General features: G+C 48.9%; 1 protein-coding gene and 1 long non-coding RNA gene across 3 annotated transcripts; both read left to right on the forward strand.

The window, feature by feature from the left end:
• The first annotated feature begins 7,672 nt into the window (after positions 1–7,672).
• Positions 7,673–8,601, forward strand: LOC105353613 (uncharacterized). The gene is made up of 2 exons (XR_908608.2): positions 7,673–7,797; positions 8,148–8,601. It is a non-coding gene; the product is annotated as an uncharacterized LOC105353613 (long non-coding RNA).
• A 722-nt stretch (positions 8,602–9,323) lies between these two features.
• adisspa (adipose secreted signaling protein a) lies at positions 9,324–14,755 on the forward strand. 2 transcript variants are annotated; one of them, XM_020702453.3, is made up of 6 exons: positions 9,324–9,479; positions 10,037–10,114; positions 10,491–10,627; positions 10,714–10,867; positions 11,381–11,506; positions 12,044–14,755. In XM_020702453.3, exons 2-6 carry the CDS (start codon positions 10,096–10,098, stop codon positions 12,130–12,132), a joined length of 525 nt encoding a protein of 174 aa, XP_020558112.1. In that variant the 5' UTR covers positions 9,324–9,479; positions 10,037–10,095; the 3' UTR covers positions 12,133–14,755. The 2 variants fall into 2 exon arrangements, with proteins under 2 accessions (XP_020558112.1, XP_078804907.1); XM_078948781.1 differs by having other exon boundaries at positions 9,348–9,523.
• The last annotated feature ends 108 nt before the right edge of the window (positions 14,756–14,863 follow it).

Here is a 14,863-nt window from a genome sequence, read left to right on the forward strand (position 1 = left end):
GTGTGACATGCTTTTACTTTGAAAGGGTCTCACCACTGATAGTTCAGAAAGTCAATGTTATGTCTGTGTCTCCTTTAATAAATACATAGAAACAGAAAAGACGAAAGCGTAAAACAATCATCCCAAAGAAAAACAGTTTCAGCTAAAAAGCTTTAAAAGATTTCTCAGAGTCCAGGGAACGCCGGGACAACGGAGCTCATTCCAGAGTTTAGGAAGGTTCTGTGTCCTCTGGTCCAGAACCGTGTGTGAGGAACCATCAGCAGGTTCTGATCCACAGACGTCAGTGCACCAGATGGCCTGTAGGGGGCGATCAGATCACAGACATGGAGGAGCCTGAACAAGGAGGACCCTAAGAGTCAGCAGTAAGATCTTTGAGGATCGGGGGGTGGGATCTCTTTCTTGGTGCTGGTCCAGATCCTCACAGCGGAGTTCTGGATCAGCTGCAGGAGAGACGGCTCCTGATTCAGACAGGAAACAGACGGTTGCAGAAGTCCAGCCGTGTAGAAACAAAGGTGTGAATAAGAAGTTCTAGATCTTCATGTGACACCATAGAAGTAGAAATGTTCCTCATCTGGTAGAAACAGTTCTGGATCAGCTGTTTGGAGTTCTGTTCCAGCCACAGATCTTTGTCAAAAAGGACCCCCACGGTTCTACAGCTGGGCTTGACAGCCTGATCAAGAGAACCCAAACGTTTCTGTTTCCTCTGAGTTTTTACAGTGCCGTTGTTTTAGCAGCTCATCAGAGAATCCAGTTTGTGTCTCAGAGGGCTTAAAAGAACATTATAGCTGGATATCATCAGCAAAGAAGGAGACATCGCTGAACTCCTGGATGATCTTTCCAAGGGGGATCATGTATAATAGGCATACATACTCCTGTTATCAAAGAACTCTGACAATTGTTCAGAAACCACCTTCTCCAGAATCTTTGAGATAAATGGAAGCTTTCAGATGGGTCTATGATTCTGGAGGCTGATGGGTCCAGGGGCCTCATTTATAAAGGTTGCGTACGCACAAAAGAAGGCGTACGCCACTCTCTACGCAATAATTGAGATTTATAAAAAGCAAACCTGAGGGGAAAATGTGCGGTCCTTCACGCTCTGACCCAGGCGTACGCACAAAAACGGGTGAAATGAGAAACGGCGACACCGTCGGCAGATGGAAGAAACACGTGAAAGTGAAAATGACAATCCTGCCTCTCAGAAATAACATGAAGACTTCACAAAGCAAGTCTGACAATTAACAGCTACACAAACACCCGTTTGATCGATCAGCAGCGAAACAAACAAAAAAGATCAAACGAAATTTGCATGCATATGCCTTTAGTTTGTTTTATTTTTGATGAAACAATGTATGGCGTATGTCTCAACCATTCAGAAAGCAACAAGAAATTACATTTGCTGATCAATTTCCCATTTCCACGTGGATTATTACCGACATCTGTAGCTTGTCAGATGTAATTAAATGGAGGGAAATAAAATGCCCCATCACAATGCGTAATGACGCACAATGGCTGATCCGGCGCTCTTAGAAGATGTGGCAAATGGAAGAATTCGGAGTGAACGCATCTTTAGACAGCAAGAAGACTTGCTGGAAAACGAGGACGAGTGGCTTATGAGCCGGTTCTGACTTCCTCCAGCCGTCCTGTTGGACCTCTGCGGGCTTTTGGGGGGGTGTCACCCGGTGCATCTGGCGCGTTGGTGTCCCCCTGCGCCTCAGTCACCACTCCACTTAAGAGGGATTCCCCAATTATTGCCGCCAGTCTCTCATCAAGAGGGGTCAGCTCCGGTGTCCCCTGTCCCCCACCCGTGGCAGACACACTCTGGCAATGGAGCGCCAGACGTTTTTTTGCCTCGACTTTGATGTCCGACCATTTCTTTTTTATTTCAGCCACGGTCCGAGGTTGTGAGGCTACAGCATTAACAGCGTCTGCCGCCGTCTGCCATCACGGGCCTTTTTGGCAGTAGTAATGCCCACACTGTGCCCTCCAAACAACATTATTCTCCTCTTTTCCACCTCGCCAACGATAACTTCTACTTCACATTGAGTGAAGTTACGTTTTTTTCATTTCCTCTCTGTGTTGCCATGGTTTCCCAATCAATGAATATTCATTTGTGGGCGTTTCACGGACTATTTATGGGCAACTATGGGCGTGTCATGTAGCCGCAAAAGCTGCGCTGCATTTAGAATTGGTTGTGATTTATAAAGGGAAAGATGCGTAGGATGTGCGTGCGCACGGTTTTATAAATCCGAATATTTCTGTGCGTACGCACGTCCTCTGTTTCATCCGTACGCCACTTCTGACGCAAATCCTACGCAAAGTTTTAGAAATGAGGCGCCTGATCAGACATTTCCATCAGAGGCTCCACTGTGGCATCTTTAAATGAAACACACCAGTGGAAAGTGGAAAGTTGATCATTTCAGTGACACTTTGGCCGATGGCATCAAACACCTTTAGGAAGAGTTTGGCTCTTCTGAAAAAGCCCAGTTTGGATCCTAGCATCTTGGCCAACTATAGACCGATATCAAACCTGCCCTTTATTTCAAAAATCCTAGAAAGAGTTGTAGTTAAGCAGCTTTACTGCCACCTACAGGACAATAGCCACTTTGAAGACTTTCAGTCGGGGTTTAGACCTCACCACAGTACGGAAACTGCACTAGTTAGAGTCTCTAATGACTTGTTATTGGCCTCAGAAAAGGGACTACTTTCTATTCTGGTCCTGTTGGACCTCAGTGCTGCCTTTGACACTATCGACCACGGTATTTTACTCCATAGATTAGAGCAGGACATAGGGATCAGAGGATCTGCTCTCCAGTGGTTTAAATCCTATCTGTCTGATAGGTATCAGTTCGTTAATGTAAATGGCCATTCCTCTCAGTGCACTCGAGTCAACTATGGAGTCCCACAGGGCTCAGTCTTGGGACCGATCCTGTTTACGCTTTATATGTTACCCCTAGGAAACATAATCAGGAAACACAGCATTAATTTTCATTGTTATGCCGACGATACGCAGTTGTATTTATCCATGAAGCCTGACCAGAATGACCAGATAGAGAAACTGAACGCCTGCATCAGTGACATCAAGACCTGGATGACAATTAATTACCTCCTCTTGAACCCAGAAAAAACTGAGGTCATTATACTAGATCCTAAAAACCTCAGAGATGCTCTGTCTGCTCAGATAGTCTCCCTGGATGGCATAAGTATAGCCCCCAATTCCACAGTTAGAAACCTTGGGGTTTTATTTGACCAGGATTTATCATTTAAGGCTCACATATCTCAGGCGTGTAGAACTGCCTTTTTTCACCTGCGGAATATTGCTAAGATCAGAAATATACTTTCTAAGAGTGATGCTGAAAAACCCATCCATGCATTTGTTACGTGGAGGCTGGATTACTGTAACTCCTTGTTAGCAGCGTGTCCTAAGAGTTCCTTAAGAAGTCTCCAGCTTGTTCAGAACGCAGCAGCTAGATTGTTAGCTAGATTTGTAACGCTCAAAAAACCATTTACAAGGTCTTCTGATGGTTACATTACCAAGGGGTTCCTCACCATGTAATGCAAGCCAACACACCCAGATACACACAAACAAAATAAACCAGCCACTACATCTGCTAGTCACAAAACGACGTTTTTATAATGACAGAAAACTGAAATTGTCTTTGACAATCCTTTGACCAAAAAAAACCCAGAAGAAACACAAAATACTCCCACAGGAAAAACCCTAATAAATAAACATCCTTTTTCCCGCAACAAACGAACCCGTTGAAACAAGAAGAAAGAAAAAAAAACAGAAAGAGAGATCCACAGTCAATACTATAGTTCTCCGTCCGCTCCTGGTATGATGCACAACAAAAAAATATTGAATAATCCGGTGAAAAAAAAAGTTCCTCCAAAACGAAAAAATGAAGTCTCAATCTTCACATGGTACCATGACTAAAAAAAAAGTACATCCAAAAAAATGAATATAGGGTCGATCTCACCGCTTCCCAGAGGGAATCCAGAACTGCTCCTTCGGGTGCGCTCCTCCCGTCCAGAACGCCGCTTCCGGGACCCGGTCCTCCCGCAAGCGCTCCGCCAAGATGAAGGTTATATTTAATTAATCTCCTGCTATTCTTCCACTACTGTTGAATGAAAATGAAGGGATGACAAGCTGCGGCTGCAGACTTTCCGCGTCTGGCACCGCCACACCCCCCTCCTTCAGCGTCTCCCGCTCCTCTTTTTTAAATCACCTCTGGTTTCAGCCTCTTATGAAGGTTCACCCAGTCAAAAGCCCCATAGTCAATGACGCCGATTTTCATATTCATAGGCAGTGTACACAGGATTTTTTTTGTTATAATTCCCACATTTTCTTTTCATATGCATTTTCCCTTTCGTTTCTCCTTATATTTTACATTTTCATTCATCATACTTTTCATTACTTTTTTCAATGTGACGGTGTCACAGATTGTTGGGAGCGGCCGTGGTGCAGCGGTAGGGTGGTTGACTCATGATCATAAGATTGCAGGTTCGATTCCCGCCTTGCACGCCCAAGTGTCAAAGTGTCCTTGGGCAAGACACTGAACCCCGCCTTCCCTCTGGTGGGAGGTTGGTGCCAGTGTTCGGCAGCAGAGCCGCCACCAGTGTGTGAATGTGTGTAGTATTCAGAGATTATTTAACTTAATGTTAATGTGTTTAAATTAAACTTAATAGTAACTATTTGTTTTAAAGGCTGCTAGAAGTTGAAGCTGGGGTAACTATGGTGCTCTGGGGTTCTGTCTTCTTTTCTCTTCTACTTCTACCCTTCCTCTCTTCTTTATTCTTGGTCATTATTCATCATTTAGTTTTCCATTCCTATGTTTGGTGAAGTGATTCATGTATTGTCCCTCTTTCCCCTCCTGGGGAGTGGGAGTGCTTCCAGACTGCAGTTGGCTCATTCGTGCTCCTGTTCCTGACCGTTTACCTCACCTGGCTGTGGATCCTGCCTCTGGCTCGACTGTCACCCCCAAATCCATCTGGATGAAGCTCGTCTGCTGGACTTTAAATATGTAGTTGTAGATTTAGATAAGTTAATTCTTAAGAGTTCTGGTAAATCGCCTGTCCGTCCTGGGGGAGGATCCCTCCTTCATGTGGGCCCCCCTGAGGTTTCTTCGTTTTCCGAATCCGGAATCCATTTTTTTCAGGAGTTTTTCCTCACAGAAAGGGGGGTCTAAGGGCAGGGATGCCAGTATAGCTTAGTCAGTTTGTTAGTTCATTTTAGTATTTTCCTATTGAACTCTTTGTATTCGTGATCCTTTTGAGTTCATGTTTTACTTCGAAGCCCATCAAGACTGTTGTGGTTTTATGGCTATACAAATAAAATTGAATTGAATTGAATTTAATTGAAGTAACGACATCAGATGGACAAGTAGAAGGTTTCATTCTGGTCAACGGAGCTACTATGTCCTCCAGACTGACAGGTCTAAAAGTAGAGCATTAGTGTGAAACTAGCTCCACCACAACACAATCATCAACACACTGAGGTGGGAGCTGCTCTCTGATCTTCTTTGTCTTGTTTGTAAAGAACTTGAGGAATTCATAGCTGTCAGCGTTGCAGGACATAGACGGTACCGGGACTGTGGGACAAACAATAGAGTTTAGTGTCAAACCAAACGTTTGGACTCTTCGGATTCCAGGATATCATCTGGCAGAGGTGGTACCTATCTGTATGAGGACAAATCCCTAACATGCAGCCATTGGACAGTGAGGTTGGTGGTGAAAACCTGTCTGGCGACTACATTCAACATGCTCCGCCCACCACTACCACCACACTCCCACCCCCGTGTTTAAGTAGAGCTGTCTTTGTGAAATACTGTCAGAATATATTTCTCACGGGAGATTTGTTTGATTTGAAACATGACAAACACCAGGACCCCCCCCCCACACACACACACACACACAAACACCACCCCCACCCCCACCAACTTTCCACCTTTGTCTCTCAGGACAGTTTGTTTTCTTGTTCTTTTCAGTCTTTAGCTACATTTCCATCAGAGCAGCATGTCACTGAAAACACGAGGAAGGAATTCTGCAGGAATTCATGAGTCATGGTGTGACTCACCTCACCTTTTTCCCCTGAAGTCCTGAGGTTTAGAAGAAATGCATTTTAGTTTTGCTTTCGTTTCTGTCAGTTATGAAGCAGAAATTCAGAGCAACACAGACTTTGTCACAGAAAACACCTCATTTTCTCAAACCGGGTGATGCTGAGGCCTCAAAGGTAGCCGGTGCCCGATAGCCAGCACCCGATAGGGGGCAGTCGATAACCGATAGTCGGCCCCCGATAGCCGGTACCGGATAGCCGGCATCCGATAGCCGGTACCCGATAGCCGGTACCCGATTGTCGGTACCCGATAGCCAGTATCCGATAGCCGGTACCCGATAGCCGGCACCCGATAGCCAGTACCCGATAGCCAATACCCGATGGCCAGTATCCGATAGCCGGTACCCGATAGCCGGCACCCGATAGCCAGTACCCGATAGCCGGTACCCGACAACCAATTCCCGATGGCCAGTATCCGATAGCCGGTACCCGATAGCCGGTACCCGATGGCCAGTATCCGATAGCCGGTACCCGATAGCCGGTACCCAATAGCCGGCACCCGATAACCAATACCCGATGGCCAGTATCCGATAGCCGGTACCCGATAGCCGGTACCCGATAGCCGGTACCCGACAACCAATTCCCGATGGCCAGTATCCGATAGCTGGTACCCGATAGCCGACATCCGATAGCTGGTACGCGGCGAAAATTCACCGTCTGTGAGTGAAGAAGTTTCTGATGACAAAGAAAAGTTTAACTAATAGTTAGCAGCAAATAATCTGTTTATGATGCAACAATAAATTCATTTTCCCATCCATCCATCCATCCTTCCATCTTCCTCCACTTATCCAGGACCGGGTCTTGGGGCCAGCAGTCTAAGCAAAGATGCCCAGACTTCCCCGGCCCCGCCCACTTCCTCCAGCTCCTATGGGGGGGACCCAGAGGCATTCCCAGACCAGCTGACCAGCGTGTCCTGGGTCTTCCCAGGGGCCTCCGCCCGGTGGGACATGCCCGGAACACCTCTCCAGGGAGGCGTCCAGAAGGCATCTGGACCAGATGTTCAAGCCCCCCTAACTGGCCCCTCTGGATGTGGAGGGGGAGCGGCTCCATGGGTGACAGAGCTCCTCCCCCTATCTCTAAGGGAGAGCCCAGCCCCCCCATGGAGGATGCTCCTTTGAACTGTTGTATCTGGGACCTGGTTCTTTGGGTCATGACCCAGAGATCATGGCCACAGGTGAGGATTGGAACGACAACCGGATGGTAAATTGAGAGCTTTGCTCTCTGGCTCAGTTCTTCATTCACCACAACAGACCGGTACAGCGACCGCATGACAGCGGACGCCGCACGCCGCACCAACACTAAAAGGAAAACGGCCTCAGGGAGGTGAAGGTTCAACGTCGACAGTGGATCCTAGAAATCTTAGTGAAGTTCTCTGCAGCCGTTGGTTCGATCTCTGCATAAATGACAAGACGTCACAGAAGACCCCCCAGATGAGTCTGGGTCTGATAGAAGTTCAGAACTGAATACATGTCAGTAGTGGTACCCCCCCCCCCACCCCCACCCCCTCCCTGAGCAGCTTTGAGCTCCACCTGATGGAGGAGAAGGACCGGTCTGACCTGAAAAGCTGTGAATGGTTTCAGTTTGACTCTGACCGTGGAGAGTTCAGCAGCCTGCAGCTTCCCTTCAGTCACTTCAGCTGCTTCAGAGGAACGTCATGACCGATCCGGAGACCGCCTGCAGCTCAGGTGAGGCCAGCTTCTTCATCACAGGGAAGAGGAGGCAGCACAGCTGATTGACAGGAGCTTTCCAAACGTAACGTTTGTACGAGAGACGATCACGGTCACGGTTTTCTGCTCAGATGCTGTTTTCAGAAACTATCAGGTGCTAAAACTCAAAGGAATGAAGACTTTAGAATCAGCCTGATGACACGAAAGCCCAGAAATGCTTGAAGTTTTTCTGTCTGTGATTCCAGGTTTAGAATAATTTCATGAAATTTATTTTGAAATGTGATCAGATGGTTTGGTTTGGAGGATGAGAACAGTGGAACGTTTCTGCAGAAACTCTGTTTCTGACCCGATGTGGTTCTGGTCCTCAGGCTCCTTCATCCCTAACAACAGTGAACTGAGGATGATGATGGTGTGAGAGCAATGGAGGAGCAGAGGAGAGCAATGGAGGAGGAGCAGAGGAGAGTGGAGGAGCAGAGGAGAGCAATGGAGGAGGAGCAGAGGAGAAGAGAGAGGGAGGAGGCGGAGAACAGGCGTGCCAGAGAGGAATTCAATCGCATCGATGAAAACAGGGCGTTAGAAGCCAAACGAGAGCAGGAGCTAAGGGAGCACCAGGAGCACCAGGAGCACCAGGAGCGGCTGGACCGTCAGGCCTGGCGGCGGCAGCAAGCACCTCAGGGCGGCTGCTCCATTCTCTGATGAGGAGCAGGCGCCAACAGAGGTCCAACGCCAGCGATGGGCGGGGTTAAAGGTCATTTTTAGAGTCAGGAGTTCATTGTTGTCAAAGATAAAACTGTTAAGAACAATAAACAAATAAAAACAAAACGCTGTTTATGATAATCATAAACATTGTTTTAGGGTGATATTTCTCATGCAGGAGTATGAGGGGCTTGATGCACATGAAAGCTGCTTTAAAACCAAATGAATGAACCTGAAGATGTGAGGATTCTGTGGTTTTCTTCTTGGTTTTCTTCTTGTCAGTCGCTCCACCTTCAGGTTCCTGATCCACAGCCGTCTGTCTTCAGTTCAGTTCATGGCCTTCAGCCTATTTAAGTGTCTTGGTTTCTGTTCATCCTCATCAGGTCATCTGCTCTGTTTGGTCACCGGTTTGTTTCTCCACATAGTTCTGTCATGTTTTAGTTTGTTTATTAAATGTTTTATTTCCTGTCACCAAGCCTGGTCTCCTGAATTTTGGGTCCTCCAGAACCAGTTCCTGACAGAACATCGTTGATGTAGATCTGCATTTCTGTGGCTTTGGCTGCAGATTCTGAGCAAACAAACAAATAAATAAATAAACAAAAACACTTAAAGAAGTTCAATTTTTTTTTAAATTCTGTTTTCAGTCTAGACTCTAAAACCTTTACATTTCCTCTGAACCTCCTGACTACCAGAGAACATTTATTAGAAAATCCAAAAAACTACAACTCCCAGAGCCCCGCCCCCTGATATCATAGCCCCAAATGATACCAAAAACGGTTCCGTCAGTGGTCTGTAGTGTTTTGGAGACGCCCACCCCTCCCGGTCCGGATGACCGCACTGCCCGTCACCAACTGTGACGCATGAAGGCTCCGGGGGCGCGCGCGGGCCCGCTTCAGGGACGCGCATCAGCTGTGCGTGGCGCGCATCTTGTCCTCCTCCCTCTCCTCCGGACAGACGAAGCAGGGCCGCCGAACCGAACCGGGTCACGGACTGCAGAGCAGACGGTACCTGTTTCTTTTCACGCGCGGGATGCTGAGGGGGTTTGGATGTGAGTAAAATGCGCGCGATCCTGTGTGGGGTTTTTTGTGTTGCTGTGATGCGTTCAGGGGCGGACCGGAAGATTCTGCTGTCCTCTCCCACGGGCTCATGCAGCACAAATCACGAGTCACGTGACTCATCACGGAAAATCTCTGAAAACGTCTCTGAGCTCGTGACGCGTTCAATAAATCAGGACGAACGCAGCATCTCCATTTGCTGAGCGCGCATGCGCTGGAACCAAAACTGATGCAGATGCGAAAAAAACGACAGAATAACTAAACGTGTTAGTTTGTTCTGTTTTTTACTGTGAAAATAGGATAAAATCAAACTTTCTTCCAGAAAATTTTTAGTCCAAATTCTGAAAAATTGGCATAAAACAAAAAAACTGTTTAGGAAAAGCTACACATTTCCGTCTTTTATTTTGAAAATCCAGTTTTTCTGTTGGGATGTTTCTAATTTCCTGTTTGAAAGAGGATCTGCGCCTCCTCCTGCTCTCCTCTTCAATGGAACTGTCTTTTCTCAGGTGGATTATGACATAATCCAGGTGTTGCTCAGCACGGCCCCAGACCTAACTCCGTTACCATGGCGACAGGAAGAAAAGGTAAGGCCGACCCGCTAGAGTCTGCAGGAGCGGATCCGAGGCGGCGCTCTGTGCTCCAACCAGGACGTGATACGGGGATAGAAATTATGGTCTGTCGCCCAAATAGCTGGGGGGGGGGGTCTTCCTCTGATGAAGATGCTCTCTCCATGCACACACACACACACACACACAAACACACACACACACACACACACACAAACACACACACACACACATTAAAGGACGCCCCCCCCTTAGAAATATGTGGAGTGAAATAAATACTAAAAGCAGGTCTGGAGCGTTCTTCATCGTTCTTCATCGTTCTTCATCGGAATTCCTCTGAACCTGAAGGATGAAGCTCCGCCCCCTACGCTCAGATTACGTCATCTTTCTCCAGGCTCCACCTCCAAAGCCGGGGGGGTGCGTTTCCCTGACGACGACGAGCCTCCCGGCTCCCCGACGCGGAGGGACGACCGGTCCGAGGTGTCCAGCCTGCTCGCCGTTCGGGAGAAGGACGGCAGCTTCCTGGTGAAGGTGAGTGACGGATGGCGAGGAAGACCTGCACAGCCTTCAGGCACACATGATCACATGACCCTCTCCACACGTGTACGCCCCCCCAGGCTGGCTTCCTGAAGAGCCACCACACCTACGAGGTCGTCTTCACACTCCCAGAAGTCCCTGCTCTGGGCAGAGAGCTCTCCACCGCTCCTTCGTCCTCCCCGTCCAGGAGAACCCCGAACCTCCGAGTCCAGAGGATCGGCGCCACACTGGAGGGTAAGTCCAGAACCCCGCCGTCCTTCAGCGCGTCCACAGAAACAAGGAGGAGTCCGTCTCCACCGCGACCCGACCAGAACTGCTCCTCCTCAAAGGAGAATTTGGTGACGTGGATGTGGTCAAAACGCAGAACCAGAACTGCAAATATGTGACCCCCAGGAGGCGGAGCCTAAAGGTTCAACAATGACATGAGCAGCAGTTTGATGCAAAATCAGACTTTAAAGTTCTTTAATGAAGAGGGTTTAAATTAAAGTCAGAAAATCAATTTAATTATAAACTAATATAATTTAAGCTCCTCTAATGGAATCAAAGCTGCAGTTCCTCTGGCGACACCTAGTGGTCAACTAGTGAAATGCTTAAATTAAAATCATTTTTACAAACAGAATTCAAAAAGTTTGTGTTTGATGAAAATGTTTCCTCTCCGTTCAAAGTCAAACTTTGTTTATTTTTCATCAGTCGCTGGCTTTTGCAAACCACAGGAAGTGAGCATGAGAGCCTTGTCTGTCTGCTCAGGGGGGGTGAAGGTGACCTGCGAGTACCGGACCCACCAGGAGGGGGTGACCCAGGAGGACCTCACGCTGGTGACCAAAGGCAGGAAGGACCACAGTCTGAAGATCAGAGTCCAGGCCAAAGTCATCGGTGAGTTTCCCAGCGGCTCTGACCAGGACTAACGCTCGGTTGTGTCCCGGTTCTGTTCTGGTTCTGGATCCGTCCAGCTTCTGGATTCTATACCAGCATGAAAGCAGCTTCATCCTGGATCTTCAGGAGACCTCAGAGCAGACTCAGACTTCAGGTCTGAGACTCGTGAAAATGGGAGTTTTCCTCCTTTTGTTTCATATTTGATGTCAACATTTCAGCACAAAAGGGGGCGGGGCCTTTTGACTGGCAGGTTATTACCAAGTTCTCACCATGGTGACATTTTAAATGTTGTGTCAACATTTGTCTGGGTCACATGACCACATCCAGCAGGTGATCCTACCCCCTGGTGGAGTCTGTGAAAGACGCCGCCCTCTGCTGGTCATGTGACCCTCGTGACCTTGCTGAGACTTGAATTCGGACCCGAGCCTCTCGTCGAAGACTCGGGTCGGGACTTGTTCACGGCAGGAGTGTGTTTAGCGTGACACGATGTTGTAGTCTGACTAACCGGATCTCCTTCCTCCCCCTGTGACCCCTCAGACCCTCATCACGGGACCCCCATGCTGCAGGAGGGCGTGAGGTGCCTGGGCCCCCTCCTGAGGCGGGGCAGCGAGCGTAAGAGGACGTGACGGGGGACGGATGCTCTCTATCCTGTTAGGGGGGGGGTCTTCTGGAAATAAGGACTTGAAAACCGTCAGACGCTGATCTCAGGATTTCCTGTAGAATAGCGTCTCTGCTGCTGAAATGCTGAGTCATGCTTGTTAGTTAGTTGAGTCCAAACCCCACCAGCCTTCCTCTGACAGCGGCGTAACCATGACGACTCAGCTGTCAGAGAAGTTAGGCGGCCTAAAAAATCCCAACGACCATCAAATAATGCAAAACTAAAGATGAGTCAGCAAAAAAGAGCAGCAGGAGCTGAAATACTGCCGATGGTCTTTTCACCCTCCTTTTGTGGGGATAATCTGCAAACGTGGAGCTCAGACATGGGTCTATGAATACTCATTCATCCAGGTTGGTTCCACCATAGTAACAGGTTTAGGGGTCGTCATGACGACCCCTAAACCTGTTACTATGGTTGAGCTCAGACTGCAGATCTATGGTGGAGCGTCCTCTCTGTCTGTTTAGGAAAAGCAAACGTAGAATTTTCTTCACATTTTAGGTCAAAGCCAAGAAGGAAACGCGTCCAAGTGTTGTCTGTCATTGTGTGTCAGTTGTGTTTGTAGTTTCAGATTGTGTCTGTTGGTTCAGCAGCTGCTTCTCCCAAACAATTTAACTGATTTCTGATTTCCTGCTTCTGACATGAAAGTGTTTTTAAAAAAGTTCAAAGCTTTTGGACCAACAAACAACAACAGGTCACGATGCAGAAGCAGGTAAACAACGCTCAGGCCGGTCACACGACACGCCGGTCACACGACACGCCGGTCACACGACACGCCGGTCACACGACACGCCGGTCACACGACACGCCGGTCACACGACACGCCGGTCACATGACACGTCGGTCACACGACACGTCGGTCACATGACACGTCGGTCACACGACACGCCGGTCACATGACACGCCGGTCACACGACACGCCGGTCACACGACACGCCGGTTACACGACACGCCGGTCACACGACACGCCGGTCACACGACACGTCGGTCACATGACACGCCGGTTACACGACACGCCGGTCACACGACACGCCGGTCACACGACACGTCGGTCACACGACACGCCGGTCACACGACACGTCGGTCACATGACACGCCGGTTACACGACACGCCGGTCACACGACACGTCGGTCACATGACACGCCGGTTACACGACACGCCGGTCACATGACACGCCGGTTACACGACACGCCGGTCACACGACACGCCGGTCACACGACACGCCGGTCACACGACACGTCGGTCACACGACACGTCGGTCACACGACACGCCGGTCACACGACACGCCGGTCACACGACACGCCGGTCACACGACACGTCGGTCACACGACACGCCGGTCACACGACACGCCGGTCACACGACACGCCGGTCACACGACACGTCGGTCACATGACACGCCGGTTACACGACACGCCGGTCACATGACACGCCGGTTACACGACACGCCGGTCACACGACACGTCGGTCACACGACACGCCGGTCACACGACACGCCGGTCACACGACACGCCGGTCACACGACACGTCGGTCACACGACACGCCGGTCACACGACACGTCGGTCACACGACACGCCGGTCACACGACACGTCGGTCACACGACACGCCGGTCACACGACACGTCGGTCACACGACACGCCGGTCACACGACACGTCGGTCACACGACACGCCGGTCACACGACACGCCGGTCACACGACACGTCGGTCACACGACACGCCGGTCACACGACACGCTGCACTTTGAAGACGTTTTCATAGGATCAGGTGAAAGTTTAACGCTGTAACGCGAAACATTTATGCCCAAAAAATCATCTTTTGAAGACATTTTTACCAGATTTTGACGAGTCAGAAACACGACGCTGCAGTTGTGATCCGGATCAGATCAAAAGAGGACCGGATACGTTTGAGTCCAAATGTTTCAGAAAGTTTTTACCTGATGATCCATGTCAGAAGGATGGTTTCATAAAGAACTGCTGAGCATTCCAACTTAGTAACCATGGAAACGGGTAACCATCAAACTTGAGGTTTGCTTGTCAAGGAAATCAGAGCAGACACTGAGGCCGTCTGCATCTGTGGCGCAGACACTGAGGCCGTCTGCAGCTTACGCTAATACAGATATCTGAGGAGCTTCTTTGGACCAAACACTTTGGTGATGTAGTGACACCTGAGCCAATGAGAGATCAGCATCTGCTGCCATGAGTGTTTTCACTCTTTAACCACCAATCAGAGTGTGGCGCAGCAGGACATTCTATAGATGTGAAACATTCCGTTAGTTCATGCTGACGCTCACATGAGGAGTTTTTCTGAAACACCTTCAGTTCTTCCTGTAGAGTCTGTGTGGATCTTCCTGTTCATCACCTGTAGCTGCATGTTTGCTGTAAAAGTGACGACTATCAGTTATCAGACCCTCAGCAGGTGGAAACGAGTCATGGACACATGCAGACAATCAGGTTCAAGAGCCTGCAGAACCTTCATGACCTGCAGCTCCACCTGTTCAGATGTTTCTGTCACTCCTCAGCTCTTTAGGGGTTTTTCCATCATTGTTAACCTTTGTCTGTTGACCTGACAGGAAATAAAAGTTTCCCTCGTGATCTTTGGCTCTGCTGTCTTTTTTTCCATCAGACAGGAGATCTGCGCCTCCCCACCTGACCGCTGAACCAAAGCAAGCGCTCCTCTTTCATAACTGCTGTCATCTCAGG

Source organism: Oryzias latipes, chromosome 1 (genome assembly GCF_053564925.1).
Source record: "Oryzias latipes strain Hd-rR chromosome 1, Olatipes_Hd-rR_3.1".
Lineage (NCBI taxonomy): Eukaryota > Metazoa > Chordata > Actinopteri > Beloniformes > Adrianichthyidae > Oryzias > Oryzias latipes.

Bases quoted from the DNA above. Each gene is read 5' to 3' on its own strand.
- adisspa (XM_020702453.3), top strand. The intron at 10,628-10,713 runs GTGAGTGACGGA...ACGCCCCCCCAG, and splicing joins ACGGCAGCTTCCTGGTGAAG to GCTGGCTTCCTGAAGAGCCA. The intron at 10,868-11,380 runs GTAAGTCCAGAA...CTGTCTGCTCAG, and splicing joins GATCGGCGCCACACTGGAGG to GGGGGGTGAAGGTGACCTGC.